The 27,859-nt window shown below is 31.0% G+C and overlaps 4 protein-coding genes across 4 annotated transcripts; 2 read left to right on the top strand and 2 right to left on the bottom strand.

The window, feature by feature from the left end:
• Window positions 1-2,558: 2,558 nt before the first annotated feature.
• Window positions 2,559-5,067, bottom strand: TRIADDRAFT_22251 (uncharacterized protein; the record flags this gene model as incomplete). Its single annotated transcript, XM_002110621.1, has 3 exons — window positions 2,559-3,193; window positions 3,375-3,639; window positions 4,858-5,067. 3 exons carry the CDS (start codon window positions 5,065-5,067, stop codon window positions 2,559-2,561), a joined length of 1,110 nt encoding a protein of 369 aa, XP_002110657.1.
• Window positions 5,068-6,995: 1,928 nt separating this feature from the next.
• Window positions 6,996-8,387, top strand: TRIADDRAFT_54898 (uncharacterized protein; the record flags this gene model as incomplete). Its single annotated transcript, XM_002111156.1, has 4 exons — window positions 6,996-7,451; window positions 7,897-8,002; window positions 8,106-8,221; window positions 8,316-8,387. 4 exons carry the CDS (start codon window positions 6,996-6,998, stop codon window positions 8,385-8,387), a joined length of 750 nt encoding a protein of 249 aa, XP_002111192.1.
• Window positions 8,388-10,322: 1,935 nt separating this feature from the next.
• On the bottom strand, window positions 10,323-14,119 carry TRIADDRAFT_54897 (uncharacterized protein; the record flags this gene model as incomplete). Its single annotated transcript, XM_002110620.1, has 7 exons — window positions 10,323-10,877; window positions 11,068-11,396; window positions 12,050-12,157; window positions 12,385-12,440; window positions 12,514-12,703; window positions 12,932-13,035; window positions 14,112-14,119. The coding sequence occupies 7 exons, from the start codon at window positions 14,117-14,119 to the stop codon at window positions 10,323-10,325; spliced, it is 1,350 nt and encodes a 449-aa protein (XP_002110656.1).
• Window positions 14,120-26,635: 12,516 nt separating this feature from the next.
• Window positions 26,636-27,502, top strand: TRIADDRAFT_3775 (uncharacterized protein; the record flags this gene model as incomplete). The annotated part of the gene is made up of 1 exon (XM_002111155.1): window positions 26,636-27,502. A coding segment is annotated over one exon (867 nt), but the record flags the coding sequence as incomplete, so codon positions are not given.
• Window positions 27,503-27,859: the final 357 nt, after the last annotated feature.

Here is a 27,859-nt window from a genome sequence, read left to right as displayed (position 1 = left end):
TGAATACTTAATAGTACCATCGACAAAGGATTATATACAGCCTCAAATTCAAATTTTAACAGTTTAGATCATTTCTTTCTTTAAGGACTCTGACAATAAACGAATAATTTAAGTGCTACAGCTGGTCAACTAAATATTTTCTTACAGAATCGATTTATAGATTAATAATTAAGTGTTTTCTATTCAGATGAATATATTACATTTCAAAAAGTAACGGAAGCTAATTTGAATATGTGTTGTATTGGTAATTATGCTAACATCATAATTATGTAAGATAGAGTACGCCTAGATATGTAAGGTTAGATGCTGAAATTTATAGAATATTCCAACCTTATAGAATTAAATCCAGCAATGCGCATGAATTAAGTACCTGCTCTTTTTCAGATGAATCGTGTGATGACAAGGGTTACTTTCAGAGGTTGATATGCATATATTAGTGCCTTCGTATAATTTATAGCATCAAACTATCTTACTCAAAAGAAACAATTAATTGCATTGCACTAGCTTTAATGACATGACAACTAATTCACTACCATCATTTCTTGACCCATATTCCAAATTGTCTTAGTTTACCGTTATCAGACTTGGTAGTACCTCCATCCATAATTTATGACTTAATAAAGGTAAATACATCGTAGCTATTCACTTTCGAATACCCATCCTAATATATTGACTTTTATAAAGTCAATAAATTTTATGAAATTTCTAATCCTTGGAATTAATATTTGTAAGTATCTTAGTAGATATTGAGCATTTGACTTTATATCTTCTTAACAGTATACGCACTCGTAACAATTAATTAAGGCCATTAAAGCCATCTAAATACTTATGTCCAAGTAAAAGCAGTTAAATTACTTATGAGCAACAACAAGACTATAGTCTGGGCGATCTTGTACCTATTGAAATGATTATGTAAAATATCTTGTACTACTGTTATGAACGACTCGACTGGTGTTCTAACTTACCAATATGGCGTTATGTATATTTATTAAATTGCAAGTGTAAAGTGTATACAGTATGTCAATAATTAATTAATTATCATCATATAGATGCTGTATAAATACGCGCACGTGTGAATTCTTTAAAGCACAATGAATTTGTGTGACTCAATGTTTATGATACATTGCACAAAATTTAGAATAACCTGAAAACGGAGTCTATTTGGTAAATGATAAATTAAGAGAAATGGCTACGGTTCAATAAAAATGGGCCGCTCTTGGAATCATTCGAGAAGCATCAAATGCATCTTACTCTGTACTAGATTAAAGCGTATCAGTGAATCAGGCAGGATAGGGTTCAAACATAGGTTAACCCTTAATTCCTAGGGAGCTTCAGATTAACTCTGCCTTATTGACATAGTATACATCAAGGCGTAGATTTAAAGTTCATCATATTATAACTTTTAGTCCGCCATACAAACATTCAACAAATGAATTAGACCAAAGAATTAGCCTTTTCTATCTCTTTAATGTAGCCTCAGGGAAAGGATTTCGTAGCTCACTAGAGTGGTGTATGCCTAGTTCTCTCTATTTACTCTTATAAATTGAAGATACGAGCGTATTGCCACAATGACATAGATATTTTATTATAAGTACGTGAGGTATTGTATAGAATTTAGTAATTGGATTCAATTTTTCAGTAATTACGTCTAAAAAATGTTTTTAAAGTAATTCTTTATATCTCTTATCAGTAAGGCAAATAATTTATGATCCATAGATTAAAAATATTTACTTTTGCATCGAATGTATCCAGCGGAGATTTATTTGCTCTATCGTCATTATTACTGAACTCCTTAATTTTTAAAATGATATTTTTTATAAACATATTTTTGTTAAAACGAAAGCTAAAACGATAAAGAAGGAAAAGGTACAGCTCTGTACGATTCACTATCACACCACGTTCGCTAATAGCCTTCCGAACATATGAATATATTCAGGTAAATATCATGGAGATCGAATATTATCTACAATTTTAACCAAACTTTGCTATCCAATGCGTATATCAATCTTCTAAAGACGTTTCGTAAACTCGCATACCAAAGCTTAGATAATTTATTGATATCCACCTAACCTAACAATTTAATATTTCGTTTGACAAATAATATTGTACTGTTACTAAGATCTTTATTCTATAATCTGAGATTTAATGGTAGTAATATTAATTATTATCATGATTATAAAATAGATTTTCAATAGGAAGAGTCTATCTTTCAATCCTGAAACATACAAATAACGATATCCTCATCCAATACATCATGAAATTATATTTATCCGTAAGTGCAATAGCTGCACTAAAGTATGATTTCTTAACTAAATACTATATACAAATGCGTTGTGATATATTTTGAGAGATACTGTAAAAATTTATGGCCATGCAACAGTTGAACTGTTTAAAGTTTTGCAGATCCAATCTTGAGTTTAATAACCAATTAAATATTATTACAAATTTACTTAACATAACAGCATGAGTAGACAACTAAATAATAGAGATTAGTATTTCGCATTTCACTCAGATGTTGCGAGAATTTCAGTTAAATTATTCGGACTTTCCATATTGATTCAAGATAAGATAGATTTCAAATATTCCAATATCTGAAGTTTTTTAAAAGCAATTATTCCCTTGCTGTTGTTCCATTTCGTGCTTGATGGATCCATTTGATTATAGACAATTTGAGTAGATTCATCTGCGTTCTCCATGTTAATTATAGACCCTTTCATTGAAAGTAAAATAGCATGAGGTGCACATGTATCCCATTTATATGTAGAACCTTTAGATAAAACATAAGCATCAGCAAGATCATCAATTACGCAAAGTAATTTATAGCCTGCACCGCTGGCCCTACGGATACTTATGTCGTCACGATTTAATTGCTGTAATACAGTTTTAGATTCACTTCCACTTAATAGAACCGTATACTTCTTAATATTATGTTCTTTTGGAACATCTTTTTCCGTTTTTAAGTGTAAATTTGAATTGAAATTCATGCCGTTGTAGCACAGAGCCCAAATCGATCTGCCTTGCCATTGTCCATTAGGTAAAACTTGATGGAAAGGCTGATTGATAACACCTGCAATTGGTGATCCACTTGTTCGATGATAAATTCCGATCAGGACAGTAACACACTGTAAGCCTTTTGAATAAATACCATTCTGGGCTTCAACAACATTTTGGCTAATATATTCATTTGTACCATCTATTTATAATGATATTAATACAGAAGATTAAATCTTAGTCTCATTTAAAAGTTTCGATATTGGATAATGTATGGTATTATATGTATAAGGTTAATTCTTAATGATACGTACAAAAAGGAAAACAAAATATATCATATTGTATGAAAGAATTAAGCTTCAATTAGCAGTTATCTACTGTACCCAATGGATCAATCCAAATTCCGAAATTATCAATATTGATAGTGTCGTCTTTATTGAAAATATGTTCGTTATTCTGACACTGGATATCACCATGTATGATTTCAGCCAACAGTTGACTTGCCTTTTCGTTGTTATTTAATACTCTACGTAATACGTTCGCTGTTTCCTGAGCGGTAGATTTAATTTCAATTATGACGGATTCACCAATAGCATTTGTAAATGTATTATCTTCCTCTCCATGTACAAAACCAGTCAGACAGGGAAACTATTAAGGAAGCAGAAAGATATTTTCGATCACGACTTTTCTGCAACTAACCAACCTGGTAGAGATTTAGGAATTAAGCAAGCTGATTGGGTAACTTTCAACTATATCTTTATAGATTTCAGATATTCTTTTAGTACGATTAGCACTTTATTTAGTGTATGGTCGAATATTGTAAAATTATTCATAAATACAAGTACAATTTACAGCTCAGGCCTACCATTTCATCCACTTACATAGCCTGCAGATGCTAACTATTAGTTTGGTAACGTAAAATATAGAGTTTAATATTCATTATGATATTTGTTACATTATTTATTAGTCATCATTTAGGATTAAATTATCATCTCCAGAAACGTTTACCAGCGTATTATGAGTTTCAATTAAAGTTGATACACTACCGTTTAAGAAAAAAATAAATGTAGAGAATGAATACTTAAGCTGTACCTTTCTCATCCATATAAAGTATACACTTACCTTCGCTCATTAAAGGGATGTAATATTTTACTATTTTAACGGTACATTAAAAGATTTGAACCGTGAATCGATAAAACAATAAAAATAAAACATTGATTAAAGTTTATATATTTTAAAATAAGAAGTCTTTCGCTAAGTTGTGTTCATTTCGTGAAGGTATAGTGTACTATTCAGATATAACCATAAGTAGACAGATAGCTTCTACTATATTCTTAAATGGCTGATTGACTGAGATTTCTACAGCAAGATCTTTTCCGTTTTAGGTGCTCTAAAGAAAAGCAGCCCATTGTACATATCCAATTTCTGAACCGATTTAAAGTTTCACGAATGCTACGAGTGCAATAGAACTAATCGCTGCCATACAGCATCTATCGACTCTCATGTCTACTTATTGATGTCTCGTCCGAGTATCCGATCAAAGTATTGTGAAGGAACAATAATGCATAAGAATACTGATGCTGTTATTTATGAACGTGATTAGAAAGTATTTATATTGAATTATACCAGAGATGTACGTTGCGACTATGCAGTATAATATATTGTAAAGTCTATTGCCTATCTAGGAAGAATACAGGTACGAGTATAACACGATACATTAGTGCAGTGAATAAATGGACTGATGGTGTAATGAATAAGTTTTTCGTTCATAGGAAGTTGTCATAATATAAAAATAAACCGTAGATTAAATATAATTGCACATACACTCTTAACGTAGCATAATCTTTACTATTATAAGTACACTACCTTTGCTGCAATTTCATGCTTTACCATTTCTTGAATCAATACGTCCACTAATGTTTTAAAATCATGTACAAAACGATCGTTTTTGCAGTTTTTATCCGTCTTCTCTTCAATAAGTAATTTCAACATGATCGCTTCCGATCGCACTACCCGGGCTAGAACGGCAGCTTTCTCAGCACAGTTGATAATAATGTTCATAAAATCCGAGACCATTACCGAAGCCATGAGAATTTATGTATTCAAGCTGTAATCAGGCTGTAAAGATTAATTTAAGTTCAACCAATTAATAAATAAATTTATAATCTCAATCGATTTGTTCTTGTCAAAGCGTGTTTCATTGGAAATACACCGTATAATTGATCTTATTGATAGCTCTATCCTGCTACCTAGTATACTCATACTATTCGTTTCAAACACAGTACTCACATGAAGCGATGACTTTGTAACCTATGGACTAGAGTTATCCAGACCGACTAGACACTGTACCAACATTGTGCTGTAAGCCTGCGACATAATAATAATAATGATCATCATTAACTACAGTACTGTAAATATCGTGATCTACTAATACTATGCTTATTGGTGGTCTTGTTAGCCTCATAACAAAGACCTATTTATAAATCAGTACATAGACAAAGTTCTAAATATAGTTTAGTATTAAATAGTATAACTGAAATCTTAAAAGCTATGTATATATGCAGACCATAGCACACTTAATATAGTACAGAAATTTGACAGTAAGATCATTGATAGAACTAAAACACTTTTTAAGGATCAGTAGCTGCTATACTGTACTGCAAATACGGTGATCTACCGATGTTGCGGCAATTGGCCACTTTGTTAGTGCCATAACAAAGACTTACTTGTTCAAAACAGTACAGTCCATAGGCAAGGTTCTAAACAAAATTATGTATTAAATACTACAACTGAAATGTTAGAGGCTCTGTCCATGGTCTTATGTCGATGTAGACCATGGCACTACAGAAACTTGATAGTATGATCATCGATGGTATTAATTACTAAGCATCTAGCTATTTTACCTTATTAATCGGTGTGTTTTTAACTTACTTTTAAATGGCTTTAAAGTCTACGACATAATAATAAGAATCATTATCTGCTGTAATGTAAATACCGTGATCTACCAATGCCACGGTTATTGATAACCTTGTAAGCCCCATAGCAAAGGCCTATTTGTATAAAATAGTACAGCCCATAGACAAGGTTCTAAACCCAGTTAGGAGCTTCTAAAACAAGAATTTAGACGTAGAAGTCCCTGATACAGTCTAGTATTAAATAGTATACATGAAATCTCAGAGGCTATGCAGATAGATGCTACAGCATACTTTACACGCTACAAAAACTTGACAGTAAGTTCATCGTTAGTACTAATCAGTCAGTAATCACTACCCGTCTAGCCATTTTACCATACTAATCGATGTGTTTTCAACTTACTTTTGGATGGTTTTCTGAGCATGCTTGGCTTAATTTAATTGTACTTTTAGTCCAATCTTCCTACGTCATACTTGGCGTACAATCTAAATTTCCTATAGGGATTATATGGGATATGGTGGGCAGCTTGAGGCAATCTATGACATTGTTAATAATTCATTTAGTCTCGAGCTGTTGCTTAGCAACGGTGTAGCGGATAAACTTGTTGCTTCCAGTGGCGATGTATGCCAATCATTAGGTTAACGGTTGATTGATAGCAGTACCAAGAGCGTTATTATGAAATAAAGTGTTAAGTTTTGGTTAATCTTGTTCTACAATTACTATTACACTATTAAAGCCATCCGGTGGAGACGAAAAATTTTTAGATACTGTCTAACGTAATCCAATAGTTAACTACCTGAATTTGTTACAGCAATAACGGTATATCTGTAACATCTTTATCCATTGGCCAACTGGTTTATCAGGATAATAAAGTTAAGTTCAATATTCAACGATTGGATTGATCTAAACTTGAAGCTTGTTTTCAGCTACAACTGAAAGGGTTTAGCCAAAGTAATGGCGGTTAATCTATAATAATCTAGAATTTATGCAAGCGCCCATTAATTAGTGATAAATAAAATATCTATAGTATAGTAGACATTCAGTATTTTATAGCCCATTCTTATTAACTGTAATCAAACTCAGTTATCGGCATGTCAGCATCAGAAAATTCTCAAACAAACTATTCTGATATACCATTTGGCTTTCAAGCAAGAATTCGCTTTCAAGCTACAAGGCAGTTACAGCAAGTTAAAAGGGATGCAAATATTGCCCATCTCAGACGTCAACAGTTTGAGTCGGAAAGATATGGAAATATTTGGAATAAACCACCACCTGATTTTAGTTATCCACTTTATGCTTCAAAATCTTTCAGGAACACGAGCAAGTCGAATAGAAAAGATAGTCCGAAACAATCTTCTAGTAGTACGTTTGTCAAAAAGCATCTAGATGATCATTTACCAACAGTAGTAAAAACTGGTCGCAAAGAACCAAGATTTGTTATATCACATCATCTTTCAAGCTCATTTCAAGCTAAGATCGACCATGCTCGACGAGAGTATCCAAATCATCCAGAATTTACCGATCCAAAGCCTCATGAATTTAGGAAGGTACTAACCTAGCTAAGAGTTACATTAATGCCATTTATTCACTTCCTTATGTAATACATTTATATGGTTCTTATCGTACAACCAATATGATATATACAAGATATGTTGATGATATAAACTACATTAAGCTAGCATTAAGTCTAAATATTTACTGTAGCGAATTCTCATCTTCAATCTATGCGACAAGTCAAATTTCTATTGAGATAATAAGAAGAAATGACTCCATTTACTTATTTAAAATAAATTTAGGGCAGGTTTACTAATAATTTCATTTTTTACAAAATGATCTCGTGAGCATTTCTAAACCTTATACAATGAGATGTACTGATTTATAATGACTTTTTGATTGACTTGCAATTTTGTTAGCATTATAACATTATTAACAATTAGAAATTATCTATAATTAATTAATTAATCTTATTCTATTATTCAAAATTAATTAAAGTTGGCAGATATAAAAAAACTTGGTTTAAATCGATTCGCGACGGCGTATGAACATGATCCCGGTGGTCTCCACATAAAATCAGAAGGCGTCTATAAATTATATGAAGGTACTATTGATCAAAAATCGGTTTTACATCATGTTAGCTGACATACTCCTAGTTAATGCTGTTAATCTGATATCTTATTTATGCAATCTTTCACCTGAAATAGATTACGATAATAGTAGACCAGCAAAGACTTCGAGAACATTTGATAGTTCAAAAAATTTCTGTTTCACATTCCCAAACCGAACCAAGTGGGATCCTAAGCTAATTTTAAAACAAGATGTAAGACAAAATACTTTATTTCGCCCGTCTAATTGGTATTTTTTATTGGTATCGAAGGTTTTAATATGTAATACATGTTTTAATACAATTTTAGCCATATTATCCGAGCTTTTCCGCTCATGGTGCTTTCCTTGATCGAGTGGCAAGACGATTAAATACAAACTGAAAACCCAACACAAATTTTTATTTAGATTTTGTACGCTAAAGGATTAATTAAAGGAGAAAGCGAGTTACGAAAATTAGCATCGACTAGACACTGTTTTTCATAAAATTCATGATATACTATGAGAAGTTGAGAAAGTTCAACTTTTACGGTACTATATAATACTTCACATTAGATATCTTTTCAAGGACTGAAATAAATATCAGCTACTCTATTTGATTTTCATCTTTGACAATACAACACTCAAATTAAGCCAACCCCGCTAATTTGTGCCATAATTATAAATACGTCTGTACGCCTTATCCTACTAAGCAGGACAACTTTAACGCAACTTATAATTTTATAAGTTTCGTCAACGCACGCTAGTGATTAACTAATTGTAAATCTTTCGAATGAACTTTGACGGTAATGTCGATCATCTTTTATCAATATGTATAACAAAATATTTATTTTTTCTATAGTGCAAATATACTATAATGCTATATTTCAAGTCTTAAAACGAGTTTATAATATGAGATATTTACGCATGAAATTATTTGAAGGCTTTCCATGTCTTCAAGCAATCTCTTCATAATCTTAAATTCTTCATACGAAATACTGTTTAAACTATAGTAATAACTGAATTTACTACATGTTATTTTTTATCAACTATAAAAAATAAAAGCATTTATTATAAGTATTCTTAAGGTACTATATAGTATGGGTTCAGGTACGATAAATATAGCATGTTTTATAAAGAAATAATTATTACAGGACTGTATAATAGCATATTTAAGCATCTTATACCATCGAAATGCTAATTTCTGACATTGTTTCTTGTTAATGCTGGTAAAGTGATTCCAGTTCATTGATAGTGCCATTTATTATTTCATTTATAATGTAAATATTACATTATAAAATTTTAAATTACGCTAATCATTAGCACCCTAAGCTTTGATGAGTTTCAAACATTGCAATAAATATACTATACGCTACTGCTAGCAATTTTATGTACCCATTGAAATGTGCTACAGTAACTCTCTTAATGTCAATCTAATACAAAAATAGAGTTTGTTAACAGTCCCAATAGGTATATCAATATCTCTTAGTGTAGCAATTAGTATTTCTATAGAATGCAATTTTTATTGCATGACCTACTAAGGCTAGATTATATGTTGTTAAAAACTGCTATGCACACACAGGTAACTTTATATTAATATACCTTTATTGCATTTACATTAAAGTTTCTTACGTGACCGTATAATTAGCCACGATCTCATTTGAATTAGTTTCACAAATATAGTAAATATTTCATTAACACTCCTAACCTAAGCAGTAATACATAATGTACATTATTAATAATCTAGCAGTAAAAATGTTCAGGCTGATTCATATTTTGATTAAGATAAAAATGGTAATTATTTCTGATGGTTGAATAGATTGGAAATTAGCCTATCGATAAGTATTGTTATTAGCGAATAAGAATTTAGATTATTTCTCCTATACGAAATAATTAGAAAGCAATTATCGCTTGGTTGTAGTACACAAAATTACCATTTTGTACATGCAAATGATGTATTCCAATAAGTAACAGTTTAATGTAGTAGTAGGGAAGATAATGTTGAAAATTCATTCGTTGAAAAATTATCATGTATCTAAATTATGTACATTAAAAATTAAGCTGGCAAATGCATTATGATTAACGTATTTTTACAATACGCACATAGACACTTATAATAGCAAAATCTTTTGATTTCAAACCGATAGCAGAATTAATTATATACGAGTATTCTCGGTTATGCAACGTGATTTTTTATAATAAACTTTTATTTTATGTTTGGTATGGTATGCTGATGAACACACTTTAAAATGGCAATGGCTTAGGTCAATTCTAAATTTATCGGTTGATTTAATAAAACTTTCATTTTATGTCTATGAATGATCGAGATTTTGCATTGGTTAGATCATAACTGATGCTTTTATGTGAACTTGAGTGGATGAATTTCGAGGCTCAGCCTGACTATTTTTGCTACAATTTTGATCAACATTGGAGATACTACTATTAGCTTTCGCCCTGTTAGCCAATGTGCCATCTTCAGTTTCTATTTCTTGGCATGTGATTCTATGTTTGAATATGATGTAACAATTGCTAAATTCTTTAGTAGGAATGATAAATAAAATGGTCGAGCTCACTAATAAACTGTAATAGACACTTTTTACAAGAGTCAAAATCCCTTCCATCGAGGCACTTATATCACGGAATTTAGTACATAATTTACTTTGGCAAGTCTTTAGACACGTAAAATATTGAAATAGGCCATATTGATAATTGGCGCTATTTGATTGATCCATAGTTAATACCACCATTCCCATAATGCTTATAGCTAAATAATAGCAGATGAATGGCATAAAATGTTTAGGCAGCTTATTTGCGATTGATTTGTCTTCTTTAGCCGGACTATTAGCTCTAGAATTACTACCAACTTCCGGGGACATATCATAATTTTTCTGATTCTATAATAAGAAATAAGCAAATTTAGATTGCTGCGTATTAAATTATACTTAAACTAAGTTTCTGCAAATGCTTAAGTGCATTTTAACTACCCTTTTTTTGTATCTATAAAAGTACATATTGCTACATCATGGTTAAAGATAAGGGCACACTTATAAAATCTCACTAATAGATTAACAGTAATTAGTTAACCTGGTAAAGTAGCCGGATGATAAGCATTGTGAATGTAACACTGCAGCCCAGGCTAAGTTGATGTGGCAATAAGTATGTAAAATAAAATAAATCCTTATTAAATGGTGTACACAATATTGCATGCGTTGAACGGGTATGATAGAGGCTTGGATGTAGCAGGCAAATAAATAAACATCCAAATGGAATAAAGATCCCAGACGCAAACTGAGCTGCATGTAGTCGACTCCTATACTCCATTTGTTTATCATCCGCTATTATCAAGTAGCCGTTCATGATGTAATACATCCAATATAGATGTAATGCTAAATAAAAGAAATGACCAAATACTCCTACAAGAAAAGCGGATAATTATATAATAATAAATGACAGATAAATTAGATAAACCTTATTTCAAAATATGATTAGTGTCTGATATAAAGGATAACATGAGCATAAGCGCTATTGAAATGGTATCCTATGGTCTAAAGAGTTATGCAAGGTCTAATTGGAGATAATTTTTAGCTATTGAGATCGTTTTACTAAGCGATCTTTCTATAGAAATTTAAAATACTAACGATGATATAGCACGATAACGTGAATACCCGTAGATACTATCACGAAAATAATTGGGCTATCACTAAAGTTGAATTTTATGACCATGATTTTCATAAAGAAAGGTTTAGGTTATGAACTATTAGAAGAATGAGCTATTTTGTATAGACGAAGAATATCATCTAATTAATCTAGGTACCAGAGATAAGACAGAATTTCGTTACTGACTGCTTATCCAACGCTAGTAGATTAGTAACACTTTCTATTACATTGAGAATGATCCAAATTTATCGTAGTGAAATTACGTAACGCTTACAATTATGTCTTGTACTTTATCAACAAAATGATACATCGTAGGTATTAATTGATTGGGTAATTACATAACGAATATTATGCCAGAATTCTAAAAGCTCCGTTGGTAAATGAATTATTCAACTATTTATTTTTATACCTTGTATGGTACACCAGCCGCTATCGATCCCATACAATGGTTTATAAAATGGATATTCGCAAAAGAATCTTTCCTTACCGACAGCCACTGGTAATAACAAAGTTACACCTGGTAGATGATAGAAGCATAGAAATCTTATCGCTAATAGTACTCGGATAATCAATTGCGTCTCGTAGGCTATAAAGCTATGATCACTTCTAATCTACCAGAGATTATGGAGTAAATATATTTAGATTATCATCACTTTACTCTATTTTCTATCTAAAATGTTGCAATTTATTTTATGTGATTTAAATATTACTGCAATTAATTTTTAAACAATAAGAATTTCTTACCGAATCCAATCATAGCTAATATGGCATACATTATGATTACATTTGGAATTTTATATCTGAAATTAAAATGATTGTTAAAAATCACAAGGTTATCAGAAACGGTAAAAGAATGCATTATAGGTTACTTACGATTTAGCATCTGTCGCTCGGACTAAAATTGCAAATATACCAATGACTATGGATACGATTGAAAATATTCCAACGATGACATCTTTAGTTCTTTGGACTGAATCCATTCCTTCTGACCAAGTACAAGGTGCACGACAAGTGTTATATTGACTATCCTTAATTAATGGATTATTACATACTGTAATAACCGCTGTATGATCAAGTCATAAAAGGAAAATTAATATTATAAATTGACGTATAATATATGCTAATAGCATGAATATCGAACTAAAATTACTATCATAACCAAATTCTAAACTCTAAAACTGATCATTTTCTACGGGTACAGTAACTGCTATTACTCATTAATTATCATATACCGTGTCTTGAAAAGTAGAATAAATCTATAATACGAGTACAACCTTCATATTTTACTTACAGGCACTGGAGTTAATGTGGGTGGTAAGGTCAATTACTATATTTGGTTTAGGTATCTCCTCTTCCGTGAAGTTAGAAGCATTATTAGGCGGGCAAGTTCTATACCTAAGAGAGAAATCGATGAATTGCAGTCAGATTGATCATTTTGCTACTATAATTTAAAAGAATATAGTTTGATGTATGTACAGAGCATAACTACTAATGTATGGACCTTTGAAAATGGGTATGAGATAGTATAAATTTAAGTGATAGCAGAAGCACTGGCTTCTGGATGGCCAAGGTTATAATTTAAGGTCTATGATATCACTAGCCTATCGCCTATAATTGATCGATATTGATTATACTCTAAGTTCTTATGAATATGGTAAAGTTGTCCTTGGTATCTTATGAATTATATTATCTGAAGTGTTTATTGAAAACTGGCAGTTTTAATTTACCTTTATTAGATGTTTAATAAATGAATGGAGAATTGTATGGGTCCCTCAAATATTTTGTTACAATCGACTGATTTAAGTATCGTAGTAGCAGTATATTGCCAAATTATTTCGTTGAGATAGGTCTCTTTAGGTGATAATCCATCTTGGAGCAAGTGGCGTTGGTATGCTTCTTAAAATTAGATTTCTACTGTATCATATCATTAACAGTCATGAACTATTGGCCATATTTTCTTTAAGATTTCTGGAGTATCCAACTTTATACAAAGAGATATTAAATTCTTGTCTTTTGGGATACATATGCAAGGTTGGAGACTGAATACTACTAGTCTGGTAGTTTATTTTTAGTAAATTATATTACAATTATCTAACCCTGCCCAAAATTGTAGCTGATCTAAATAACGACACTTAAAAATGTGTAGGATGCATTAGATATCGATATAAAGCAATTGGACTGACTTTAGAAAACTTTTGCGATCTTGACTAAGAAAATAGTTTCAGTTTCAAAATCGTTTTTAAAATTTTGAAGAGTTTTTTCAATGACTCTGCGAAAATATCGTCCCAAGTATTCCTACCAACGTAGTGGAATTTTTAAATATTAGATTCTTATAACATTATTTTGAAATGTTTAATTAACATCTTTTTACGGACTCTTACACTTTCACTAAAAGTTCTTATTTTTTTTTATTTCTTTATTTTCTTGTTATATCGCCCTAAACCGGTTGTTCTTACTTTTCTCTTTCTTACATGCCCATTTCTCGTGAAATATTTTAAAAGTTAGTTATCCTTTATAAACGATTTTTCAAGCTTGAAATTAGAATCGATTCATAGTTGAATTATCCAATTGATATTATAGACTCAACTGAAATTATTTCTTGGATAAATGCTTTCCTTTACAATACTGATTTTTGTGCCTTTTTCTGATATTTTATTCTAGCCTTCCATAACAATTGAGATCATAAATGATATCTGCCGATCTTGGCTATGAATTGTATTAATATGTTGAATAGTATCGTAGTTTTAAATTAAAGAAACAAATTTATTAATCTTCTATCTAATTACGATAGGCATTTTATAGGCTTTTATTCTAACATTTAATAACTTAATGCCAGTAATCATTTTTTGAATTCTTTGTGACCTTATGTTTTCGATTCTAAACTTCAGGAACTGCCGCAGTTCATTGTCTACTATTAGGCCATTTTCATAGTCTATACGGTATAGAATAAAGTTCTAAAATGGCAACTTTTTCCGTTCTTATCTAATGACTAAACACATTAAACAGAAACCCTTGCTCATGCAGTTCATTATTTTCATGTCACACGGATGGAGAAAATGGACTTTGAAAATTTTTCGACCAGAAATGAAATGTCTTGCTTTCAAAAATTTAATGCAAAGTTTATACCACTGTCTAGTAAATCATACAATAGGTAATGAATTTTTTTCCCTTCTATATATGATTGACTGCTATTAGAGCTCATTACAACTGTAGCATTTGAGATTGCACGATCTCATTCAATACCTTTCTGTTATTAAAATAAAATTATCTTGAAATTTTTGAAGCACTTCTATTTATTCTCTACTAGTAAGGATAAATTACCCCTTCGATTATCCTTTGTCATCTTGATTTATTGACAGTTTTCTTTATCGTACTTTAACGCTAGTACTTCCAACTATTTTCACTATTTCGGATTAGACTAATCAATAATCTACTTTATTCATAGCTTAGTATTCACATTAGAACCGAATTGCGCCAATACTTGCTTCAATTAAGCCAACTATCATTCTTCTTCTACTACTCAGTTTGTTCTAGGTATTTAAATTCATACTATTGTTTAGTTATTGGCTAATTTAATCATACTAATAGCTTTAGACGAAGTATAGTTTGGTCAATCCATTTAACCATTGTGACCGTTTCTTGGATAATTAATTGATAAATTCATCTTTGATCATCAACTATTCGATTAATTGGTGAAGATACCATTTTCTTGATCAACAAATAGACTTGAAGTGGACACTGAAACATCTACGTATGCGAGTTATGGCCTTCATTCGTTTCTTGGATAGGTCCAGTAATGTCAGTAATATCAATAAAATAAAAGCATAAGCTGTAAAGATTCTTTACAGACTACAATTATGATTTTTAATCAAATCAGTACTGCAAGCTTGACTCTCGTTATTAACATGAATCGTCCATTTTAATGTTTGAATATCGTTTATGCTGTCATTCTCAATTTATGAAAGGATCAATTCAATGTCATTTTACCCCTTTTATTACAGACACAGTCCAGAATAAGATCTTCAATCGTCTCATTGATCAGGACAGAATCGTCAAGATGGCAACAATTCACAAGGAATTGCTGTATTGGCTTTAACCAAACTAAGAAAGGGAAAATTTATATTAAAATATCCCTAAGATCGATGGTATCTTCATAAAGTAAATTAATTATGAACAAGATCTGCTATCGCCATTGAAAATCTTTTCAATCGTGTCAGAGAGAATCTAACATGTGCATGAAGAACAAAGTTACCGTCATTTACTAACATAGGTAGTGCGTTATACGTATTGAATTAGAGTCTTCGAATATCACCGTACAAATGTTGACAGAGCAGCTCATACTTTTTACATGTATAAATTTACTAACTATATTGAGTCTAGTTCGATTTAGAGGGCATCACTAACAAGTTTAAAACATAATAATAGTAACATCGATATGACGGAGTTATCGAAAATATGTAGGTATGTTTAGTACATACTGATATTCTTGATGGTGGGTCATTCGATGTTCTAATATTTATGTTGATCGATCATATTATAAAGAAAGAAAATCTTACGATTGGAAATAGAACATTTATCCATGGATAAAATAGATACTGCAAAATAGCTACAACTAGTCAAGACTAAAATCCAAGTCCGTGAAAGAATAAGGAGAAGTTTTACTCGATAATGTCCTTCTGACAATGACACGATGGCATAATCATTTTAGCGTTTGCCGGCTAACACATGCCATCTAAAGTTCAATGGATAAGTTCAGTCCATTGATCCTTAACTTAAATGATTAGAATAGCTTGATGAGCAAGAAATTATATTGCACAGCTCTTCATTTTATCTTTGTAGGACTAATAATCTGATCATTATGAGTGTATCGATTCGAAGAAATATCCAAGTATTCTTGTATTGGATGTTAGAAAAAAACAAATTGATGGAGAAAGCACAGACAAACAGTGTAATCATTAAAGAGAAGCGATATGAAAGCGATTGGATAGAAAATGGCAATCCTATCGATTGATTTTTTAACTTACCGTAATTTAGATGGAATTTTAGGCTGGGTTATAAAAAATACGGTGGGTAAAGCAATTGCAGCCCAAATTGTAACAAGTATCATAACCAACTTGATATTAATCGCCATCATTAAGTTTGAATTTCGTTAATAAGAGTGGCTAATAATTAAAAAATTAATTTTCAAGCTGAATAAAATTTGGATCAGGTAGGAGTTTAGAATCGATTTGGAAATGAAAAGTTGTTCTTGTTAATAACTTGAGGGTAAAGTGGGTAATATCTGCCTCTATTATACTAATACTAGTTGATTGTATTTGAGGTTGATATATTTAATTTAATCTTTTTGTCTTGGTGTCACTGCTCCAAGTTTTTTTTGTCAAAGGAGTGGAAAAAATAGATCCTGTCTATCGGCGTCTATCTATAGTCCATAGAAATGTTAGCCAATGATGAAATAGTAAATTGGACGTTGTTGTTGCCTTGTTTTATTTCTGATCAATTTGAATCACAACAATGGATCAGTAGTTGGTAAGACTGCGTTGTATCATTCAATGAATAGAGTGAAAGTGGGATTGAGTTAGTCAATACAATTTATCTGTGGGTTCGAGAATATCTTGAATAAATAACGCGGCTCTGTGCATCATCGATAGGATACTATAGAAAGGGGGAAAGGATGCTCTTTCATTAATGGATATTCGATTTATTATTTTATCCGTCGAATTTCCATCATTTGGGCACTGCATTGAGTAGGATGATCGTTGTTTTTACTTGATAGCTAAAGATGATGATGCAAATAATAACAATCTAAGATCAATGTTAGTATTATTTTTACTGATAATAACAGAGTGAGACTACTTCTACTTGATTATTGGCTAATTTAGATAAATAATCTTCAAGGCAGGGTGTTATTGTTGTAAATTTACTTATTCAACTGGGTGGTAATGCTATTTTATTACTTTCAACACAATAGTAGAGAGACTATTGTTGGAATAGAATCCTTTTCATTTTATGTTATTTTTAGAATCAACCTATAATAAGAAGGACAAAGTTGAAATGGACATGGTCGAAAATACAATCCGACATTCAAGTTCAGATACAAATGGTTGTGGTCTCATCTCCTAGAGACTTGAGTAACATTAAATGGAAGCAAATTTTGATTTCATTTTATTAAACTTAATATTTTGAATGACTTCTTTCTTATTAACAACCTACGTTAAGAAATTAAAAAAAGCTAATACTATACTTACTTATTTGATAGCAGAAGGTAATTCTAGAATAGAGTTTCTCTTTAAATCTTAGATAAGTTCGTCTTTCGAGTCTATCAATTCAGACTTGGATTATCTCCAAGATAACACTTTTAAATCATTATTTACAATCTAGCACGGCTCGCAATGAATTTAATGACTGAAATCGAGAGACTTATGTCCTGATATGGTAACTAGTAAATACAATACTAGAATGCTGAGGATGGAACTAATTGGGTATAACTAATTAAATTAATTGTGGCTGTATCCTCGTGCAATTATAGTGACTGCTGTATGATAGGCTTTATTGTCTTGAAATTTTGGTGAGTTAGAGAGTCTTGTACTGTTATAAGTTAAGGATAATAGCAGTATTTAGCTAATAAGGAAATGTCTGAGGTAACAAATGATCCAACGATCGGTAACTAAAAATTTTGAGATGATACCCAAAAATATCACTTCAACTGAAAAACAGCCTGATAATAAATACAGTAATGGAAAACATCGATTCAGGCAAATTCTAATCAGAAGCAATTACTTACAATTATTATGATATTTGATTATTATCTGTATCTAATATGAGTGTCCGAAGCATATTTTATTTGGTCAATTTTAAATGATATTTTTCAATCTTATAGATCAATTTGAAAATAAAATACCGCGGTTGACCTAGATAGCAAAATAATGTGTTTACAGTGCTAGAGACTTTAATTTTTATCTGTAAAAGATATCTGATGAAAGCGAACTAAAAGAACGAACAGTACGATAAAATTTTGAAAAGTAAATAAGATTTCGGGAGGAGTGTACGAGCCATAAAATCCTTGGTAATAAAATTATGGTATTACTATATCTTTTTCATTTTGTAAACTAGTATGTGTAAGTATACCAGCAATTTACGTTTTTCAATCCACTCGAACACATAACCTAACTATAGTAATGATTAAATTATGTTCGATTTAGCAAGAAATATTCCAGTATTTGAAAATAAACTTTCCGTAACTACAAGAATACACCCGATAACATTTTACACCAGACGATCATTTATGTAATATCAAATTAAGATTCAAAGTACGGCAATTAATACTACCAACTTTGCTACCGATAACACATTTAGATTAATTATTATCTAATATATTAATTTTTACCAGTTAAAGTGTTAATCAGTAATTGTAAATCTGTAATAATGCTACATAATCCATACCATTGAATTTCTGATGTTTAAGTAGCTACAGTAAAATAGTGATGATTCTTATGCCCATGAGTATATACCGGCACTCAGTATTAATTAAAGAAATTATTCGGTGCAGATAGATCGGTACTTTATCTATACAAATAATTAGCTTAGTTGTTTGCTATATTATATTGTAGAACGAAACATCATTAGACTTTAGAGCTCACTCAATAAAGTAGGTGATTATTTCTATTACATCATCCGCAAGGCTAATACCAGTAACTTAATAGTACACTGCTCTCTTATGAGTAGACGTTAAATTTTAAGTTTGTATATACGCGTAAGTCACCCGTAACTTTAGTAGGTTGTTGTTATGAGAATCGTTGCAGCACCGATCGATTGAACTGATGATATTTTGGGGGTATAAACATACTATAATAAACAAACATTTGACTATTTGAGATAATTTTTATTTCAGATAGCAAGAGGAGCAATCGGTGATCTTGTTTTACTGCGTCAACTGAAGTTGCATATGACTTGGGTTTTACGGTGCAAATTGTGAATGGCTTTCTAGATCAATTGAAAACATTGTCAAGTTTCGGTAATAATGATCGATTTTTATGACGTCAAAGTTAAATTGTTTTATTCTTAAGATTATAATCAATATTGTATTATAATTGTCCCTTAAGGATGTATTGGATCCATAATTACTACTGAAAATACTATTAATCTTATATCGTCTTGCAACTATATGATGATAAAATTTAGTAACATTTATTCAGCTAATGAACTTCCTTTATTAATGATCTAAATTTTTATTTCCATAGCAACGTAAAAATTTCTTTATTTAGTAATATCTATTTGTCCAACTTCTGCCTAATAATAACTGACTTTGTCTATTTCTTTTTCCATTCAATTTATCAGATATCCTACCAGTAATGATGATATTTTAGCTATAAGTATGCTTATACATTATACCTGTAGATGAAAAAGAAAATATAAAGGATTTAACTTATCGATAACACTGTTATACAAAATTGAGCTCTAATGCTGCCAAATTTTGTACAATAGTGTATCATCGTAAGCATATTGTCCTTCTGCTGATTCATATTGCATTTTCCTGAATAAATACCGGTATACAAACTGAAGTAATTCTCTCAAAGCAATTTAAAGTTCTCAGTCGAAAGTGTCAATGTTTGAAATCTTTATCTCTCCGTGTTTAATAGGCACAATTTTATTCAATCGTTTCTTCTTTATTAATAAATTCATGAAAAAAAACGATAAATTTTAGCTAGACTATTCATAAAAATGACAAAGGCTAGGTTAATTATTAATTATAATTCAAGAATGTATTATTGACTTCAATCTCAATTGATAGTAACTACCCTAATGACCGAGATAATAGATCACGACATCCATACTTATGAACAATTAGCATCAGCAGCATATATAGTACATAATCCATATGCAACTTAGCTGATCTGAATTATGACTTTTGTAAACACTACTACGTATACTCGTATATACTCAGAACAGTTTGATATGCAACAAAGACATTTTGAGAAACTTACAATTAACTGTAGCAATAATTCACTTTTAATCTTCTTCGCTGTAAAGTTATTACGCTATGCACCAGTACGCGATGACATTTTATCAGCTTCATACCGATCTTATCCAGTATTGTAGTTTGGGTGTAATTTACTGAATTATTTGTAGAAAGTATAATATCAATAGCATATTTTGATTTAGTAAGAATGAATATTGTCCATACTGAATAGGTTAAGGGGTAGCTGAAGGAGTCGCTTATATAAATTTATTATAAAACATTGGCTCATCGTGTGATGCTATATCCTTAAATATCCGTTTTAATTTTATGAACTGAGCTATTGAAAACATAGCGCTTATGGTATATAAATTGTAATTCTTTTATTACTTTTCATTTGAGATTTACATGCTTAATATCGATAGCCGACCTCAGTGCCAAAATTGATAAAATTCTAGTACGGGATAGGATGCAATCGGCCAAAAGGCTCTATTGTAAAATATTTTGACAACTCATACTGTATATCTCGAGATACTTTTAATCCATATCTTCCCCCTGAGTCTATTTATAGCCGTAAGACAACTGATAATGATCGCTGATTAAGAAGGCTGATTAAGCAACTAATTATTATTGAACTATTCTCTCATAGTTTCTCTAATAATTGTCCGTCAATGGCATAAAATTTACGATTTGGCTATCCTGTAGTTGACCCTGTGGACTTAATGTAAATTCTAGAAGCTGTATCCTAAGAATAATTATCGTCCACTGTAAGGCTTTGACAATTAAAAAAGCATGAAACAATTTAAATACGGTACATTAAGTTAATACTCATGGTATGATTGTAAGATAGGTAAGTTTTTATACGTCAAGCAGCAAAATTCCTTATTGCTAATTTGTAGAAGATATCCATAGTTTGGTCGTTCCTAATGGGATTAGTTAATGAATCAAGCTACGTAATGAAGTGCTCTTTTCAGAAAGCCGATAATCTTTTCTTCAAGTTATTTTTAAGGTAGCTTATTACTGAAAAATAGAGAGATTTGATGTCCGTTATACTGTAATTGACTCATGAAACATTATTCTATACTTGAGATACTGCGATGCTGCAAAATATTCTCTGGTGTGAAAGCAAATGGCTAAAATCATTGATTCACAATTATCCATGATAAAATGATAAAAAATTAATCGATTAACTGAATCGTTAATTTACTACTAATATAAAGATAAAAATGTTTTATTAAGCCGTTTTCTATTTCTAGTATTAACTGAGTACATCCGAAGAGTTTCGAGTGAAGTTAACCATAAATATCCTCTAAATATCATACTAATGAATATCGTGCATAACTTAGTTTGTACGAATCAAGATGAATTATATTTCGCTATTTGAGTAAGATTAGGTCTCCACTAGTAACAATTTACTGCTAATTGACACATGATTAATTAATTAATTAATTAATTAAACTGAACATTCACTAAAAAGGTAGACTATAGCTAAGATCAATAACATCTATAAATCTCTGTTTAAAAGTCTTTTCGGATGATATCCTTGCCGTTAAGTTCATAAAAATTATACCAATTAAGGAATAACAGAACAACTGCTTGGCGAATTTAAGCTATTCTGATTTTCTATCTTGTGAATTCTGCTCTTTTCGGCTGTAATGGTAGATGTCGAGTTTACACGTGTGATTTCTCTATGCCAAGCGAAATAACTACATTGGTTATTTGGTATAGTTTTTCGCTCAGCGGTGACAGAGTGAGATTAAGGCCAATTGCTTTACTGCTGTGAATTTCCTATTTCGGCAATGAAAATATTTTACGCAAGACACATCGTATCCATTTGATTGGTAATATTGCCACATTGAAGTGTAGACATATATTCATTGACCTAAGCGAGTAGGTTTTATTTAACATTGTCATCCATTAGCTTATAGAGTAATTATATAGATAGATAATATCATTGCCATTATAAACCAGTTGGATATTCTTTGATAGCCAGTACGTCAATATATTCACTGTTATTATCAATAAACAAGAGGTTAACGCTATCTTTACTAGTCTATATTGATATTCTATAAGTTTCATCACAAAATGAATACCAGTATTGCCAAAAATATAACCGACAATCAGTGGATTTTCCAATCTGTAATTTTAATGACTATCAGCGGATTGGGCTTTATCAGTAATTGTTTAGTTATTATCGTGATATGGAAAACAAAAAAACTACATAATGCTACGCATTATTTAATCTCAAACTTAGCCTTAACCGATATGTTGGTCGCTAATTCAAGTATGGACAAAGCTTGGCTGATAATTTGGATCCATACAGTGTCTCAAGATCTAAGTGCTATTTCCGAAGTTTGTTGTAAAGTTAGTGCGATAACTATGTTTGTATCCTATTCAGCATCCAATAACACCCTAATAGCTCTAAGTATTGAAAGGTATAGCTCGATCAAGAGGCCGTTAAAGCATCATTTAAGCATGCATAAACTGAAGATTATTATTTTCGTCATATGGTCTATAAGTACATTTATTGGCCTGCCTCAGATTTATACAACTGCTGTAGTTGGAAAGTTTGAAAATAAATGTTTCATCCCTAAAATTGGAGGCATCTTTAATTCCATCTATTTTACCATCCTTGCATTGGTTTTGTACGTGATACCGTTAATTACGATGGGTATAATATATACATATATTGGCAGGTATGCAATAAATAGTACGATGCCAGGTGAGCAATCAAATGATGCCAAAATCCTTTATCAAAAACGAAATCATCGTGTCGCCCGGAATTGTTTTATTATTACCGTACTCTACATGGTTTCTACATTACCGTTAGCAGTCAATTTTTTCATCATTGCTTTTGGTAATAGATTTGGAAAAAAATTACCTTTTACCGATGTAAATTTGTATTTCTTTTCTCAAATAGCTCAAATGGTTTATTTGCTATCTAGTATTTATAATCCAATAATGTACAATTGTTTGAGCAAAGATTTTCGTAAGGCAGTTTTAGATGTATTTTGCAAAAATCTCAGTCAGAAGAAACGAAATGCAATTGAGAATCGAATTACTAAGTGGTGCCTTTAATTCTGTTCATCAAATTTTAGCATTTAAAGTACATCAAATACAGTACAAGTGATAACTCTATATCGAATTCGCATCGCTGCTCCGTGACTTATTGTTGTTTCTATATTCGTAATCGTCACAGCTATCTTATTTTATTAGGCTCGTCGGTATAAAAAAATAATTGATACGTTGATATCAATAGAAATCAGTAGTAATTGTGCTTTAATGTAGAGATTAATTAGGTACAGTGTAAAATGTAAAATACTATTGTACATTAGTTGGTTAGATCTTTCTTACGAGATAATTGTCACTTATCTGGTCTTAATTTCTAAGTTAAAATCTACTTCATGAATAGTGTTAGAATGTATTTCGATCTTAATCTTGACTTCTTATTTGTGTTGTGAAATAAAAATAAAGATTACGAATTCACGCGATATCTGAGTGTAAGGTTCATAAAATTGTAGATGCTCGTATGTAGTACGGGGCGAAGTTCAATAGTTGTATAGATCATATCAGAAATGTTAGGTTTAAAACTGTTTTCTTCCATTGCATGTAGCTAGTTATGAAGCCAGGAATAACAGCTACTATGCTTATATATTATAATACGACTATTGCGGTAGACTGCATCGAATACGATTGCCTACTGATATCCAAAGGGTTCCTCTAGATATACTGTAATTCTATCCATGTATATCTGCTTACGTTACTTTAAGATTGTCGAAAGAGTTAAATAATTAATATTATGAGACACGATAACCTGTAACATGTTATCTTCTATAAGATTTTACAAAACAAACACAGAGATGTCTTTTTGTAACATCAAACGAAGTTACAAGATTTGTTAAGTCGCTGTGTTTTTCCAACTCAATCAGTTCAAGCGTGTTCCGATTGTCTATTGAAGAACTGATCGTATACAAGTTGTACATTCCATGAATTTTGGCATCTTTGAACATTTTAACTTGATTTTAAAGTTTTTCTATTTTCTTAGATTTAATAGGAAAGTCTTAAGTACTGTTATACTGCTTTAACCCTATAATAAAAAAAGCTTTATGATTATAAATGAATGTGATTGAAAGTTTCGTTTCATTAAAATGATTTACATGATACTGTATATAATTATGATAGGAGGAGTTGTAATACTCTTTAGCTTATTTATTCACAAAGACTACGATACGGTATATTTTTAAATCATCTTGCTTTTATTATTATCATTGTTGGCGAACTAAGTAAGTAGCTTTACGCCATCGAAAAATTTAAAGGTCAAGGACGGATTTATATAGTGTTAAATAGCTAATTTTATTCAAAAATAAACTACAACCGTTGTCACTCAAAACTTGATAAATTTGAGTCAATTTTGAATTAAAACGTGAGATAATATTATACAATCACTTAAAGGTTAGTTACTAATTATTAATAGCTAAATCATATTGACTAAAATTGCAGCCATGCCCTAAATTTCATTGAAATGTGATGCAATAATAAATATAATCAGTATTTATTATTACTCCTATAATTTTAGAACGAGCTTTTCATATTACCAGAGTAATTAATTCTCAATAGTAATAACAATTAACCGATAATTTATGCTAATTGGCAATTGTAGCGCCGTAATAAGTCTGAATTCCTATCCTATATCAAGATTTCTGTCCCTAGTGTAGTCAATTTACTATTTACTATTTTACTGGTGTAGTAATAGTAATTTCTCTTATAAGATTTTGTCTATTTTTAACGTATATTATCTTTAGATTCTTCTTAAATCTAGGTGGTAATGACTGATATTTTATTAATGAAGCAATAGTAACTTATTTTAAAAGATTTTTGTACATTTTTAACGTACAAAATCGTTATATTCACCCTAAACGTAGATAGTAATAATTGATATTTCAGTCAATTAGCTAAGCAACAAATGATTACAAAAACGACAGTTTCCTGCAGTATTTCTTCATGCAGCAATTATTTTGATACAATAGCTCGTTTTCTGATGCAATCTTCTTACACAGTAGGGTAATTAATCAATAGAAGAAGTAAATCTGATATCCTATCAAAATAACCAACAGCATCTGAATTAAATTAACTACTTTTCAAATATGCAACAATAAAAATTTTAATTAGCATGTTACGTAAATATCGTAATATGATGCTCACATCTGTAATGGAAAGTCATGCTTAATACATTTTCTCATATTATAATTATCTATTCCTTTCTTCAAAGCAATTTTTATAAATAGTAACAGTTCTTGTGATACTCGTGACCTACTTAGGTATACAGGCATATTAGCATATTGCTATATATATCGGCAATCACTTGAGAAAATTTAGTTTTCATACCAAAGAAGCTAGGCAAATGTTTCATTACCCTCTAATTGTTGTATAATTGAAATTGTTTTTTTAATCTAAGAAAAATTACCGTAACCTTGCTTGAAACAGCCAGCTTGGCTTGATTACTACTCTAGAATTGAAAATAACCACATACTGTTCTATGAAGAAGCAAGGTCTCTTTTCGTTCTCACATTAATAGCGCTATCTTTGGCTATCACTGAAAAAGGTAGTTACTATCCGTATAGATATAAACTCGCACTAGTATTTGGGTTACTGGATGATACACAATTGGTCTAAACAATCATTTCTACTTCAACTTGGTTTCTACGACTATGGAATCAATCATTTTATAATAGCAAGACGTACAATTTGCCACTATCTGCTCATTGACTTTTGCTTTATTAGCAATTACAAATATATGCAGCGCCGTAGCTTCTAAAGTTTCATAACAGAACATACTTGTATGTCCAAATTCCCAAAATTGGTAAGTTATCGTCTTTAATAGAGTATAATTTGGCTAAAATTATCGGCAAAATTTTCCTACTGCGCCACTGTATCTTTCATCATTAAGAAAAGATATAACCTCATCATATGATCTACTGATCATCTCTCAATATGAATATCAGCATTTCTTCAAATGGTACAAATAGTTACTGGCTGGTGGAGGCGACATTATTATTGTCAATATCCGCATTTGGTGGTTTAGGTAATATGCTGGTTATCTTTGTTATATGCAAGACAAAAAAATTACAAAATGTAACTCATTATTTGATTGTGAATTTAGCCATTGCTGATATGGTTGTAGCTTACTCTTCCTTAGACAAGGCAGTATGGAAAATTTGGACGAATTTAAATGGTGGAGAGATGAACACGTTTGCGAAAGTTTTTTGTAAAACAAGTGCATATTGTATGTTTCTTTCATTCATTGCTTCGACTAGTTTCCTAATTGCGTTAAGTATTGAACGATATTACTCAATTCTTAAACCGTTCGAAAATAGGTTAGATCGACGAAAATTGAAAATATTAATATTTGGTGTATGGTTTTTAAGCTTCATTTTCGGTATTCCACAAATATTCACAACAACAGCTCCAAGTAAATTTCATTATCAATGCTTTGTACCGCAAATTAGTGGTGCTTTTAATCTGTGTTATTTCATCAGTCTTACATTGGTTTTGTACGTTATACCATTAGTTACCATGACTAATATTTACATTCGTATTGGAATCTACGTATTAAATAATAAGATACCTGGAGATCCGACAAAAGATACAGAGCTACTCCATCAGAAGCGAAATCATCGTGTTGCTACTACTTGCTTTGTTATCACAGCGCTGTACATGATGTCTGCATTGCCTATGGCTATTAACTTTATAATTATTGCATTTAGCGGTAACGCTGACGATGACAGCACATTTGCTGAAAAAGGAGGACTAATACTCTATTCTAATTTATCTCAGGCGATTTATGTACTATCTTGCGCTTATAATCCAGTGGTATATAATTGTTTAAGTAGCGATTTTCGCAAAGCTTTTGTCGGCTTATTTTGTGGATGCCGTCGGAGGAGGAATAATCAAGATTCTGCAGAATATCCAATTACCGGTACTAAACGATCCACCTTTATCAGAGCTTAATTGCCTCGATTTCAAGATGAAAGCCACCTTTTGACGAGAATCGCTAGCCGCTTTCATTCCAGCCACTCAATATGCTGAGAGGATAACTCATTTGCATTCGTTATCGTTAAAAGTTGTTCAAATAAATTCGGTGTTGCTGGATAAATTACATTATAGGTTATTGCTAGTATTCTATCTTTATTTCTATGTTGTCCTTGAGTATACACCTTCTACTTATTTGTAAAATAGCGCATGTGCTTGTTCAGAATACTAAGCTAC

This window comes from Trichoplax adhaerens, genomic scaffold, assembly GCF_000150275.1.
Source record: "Trichoplax adhaerens TRIADscaffold_3 genomic scaffold, whole genome shotgun sequence".
Lineage (NCBI taxonomy): Eukaryota > Metazoa > Placozoa > Uniplacotomia > Trichoplacea > Trichoplacidae > Trichoplax > Trichoplax adhaerens.
Note: the sequence above shows the minus strand (reverse complement) of the source record. Positions and strands in the feature narration are given on the sequence as shown.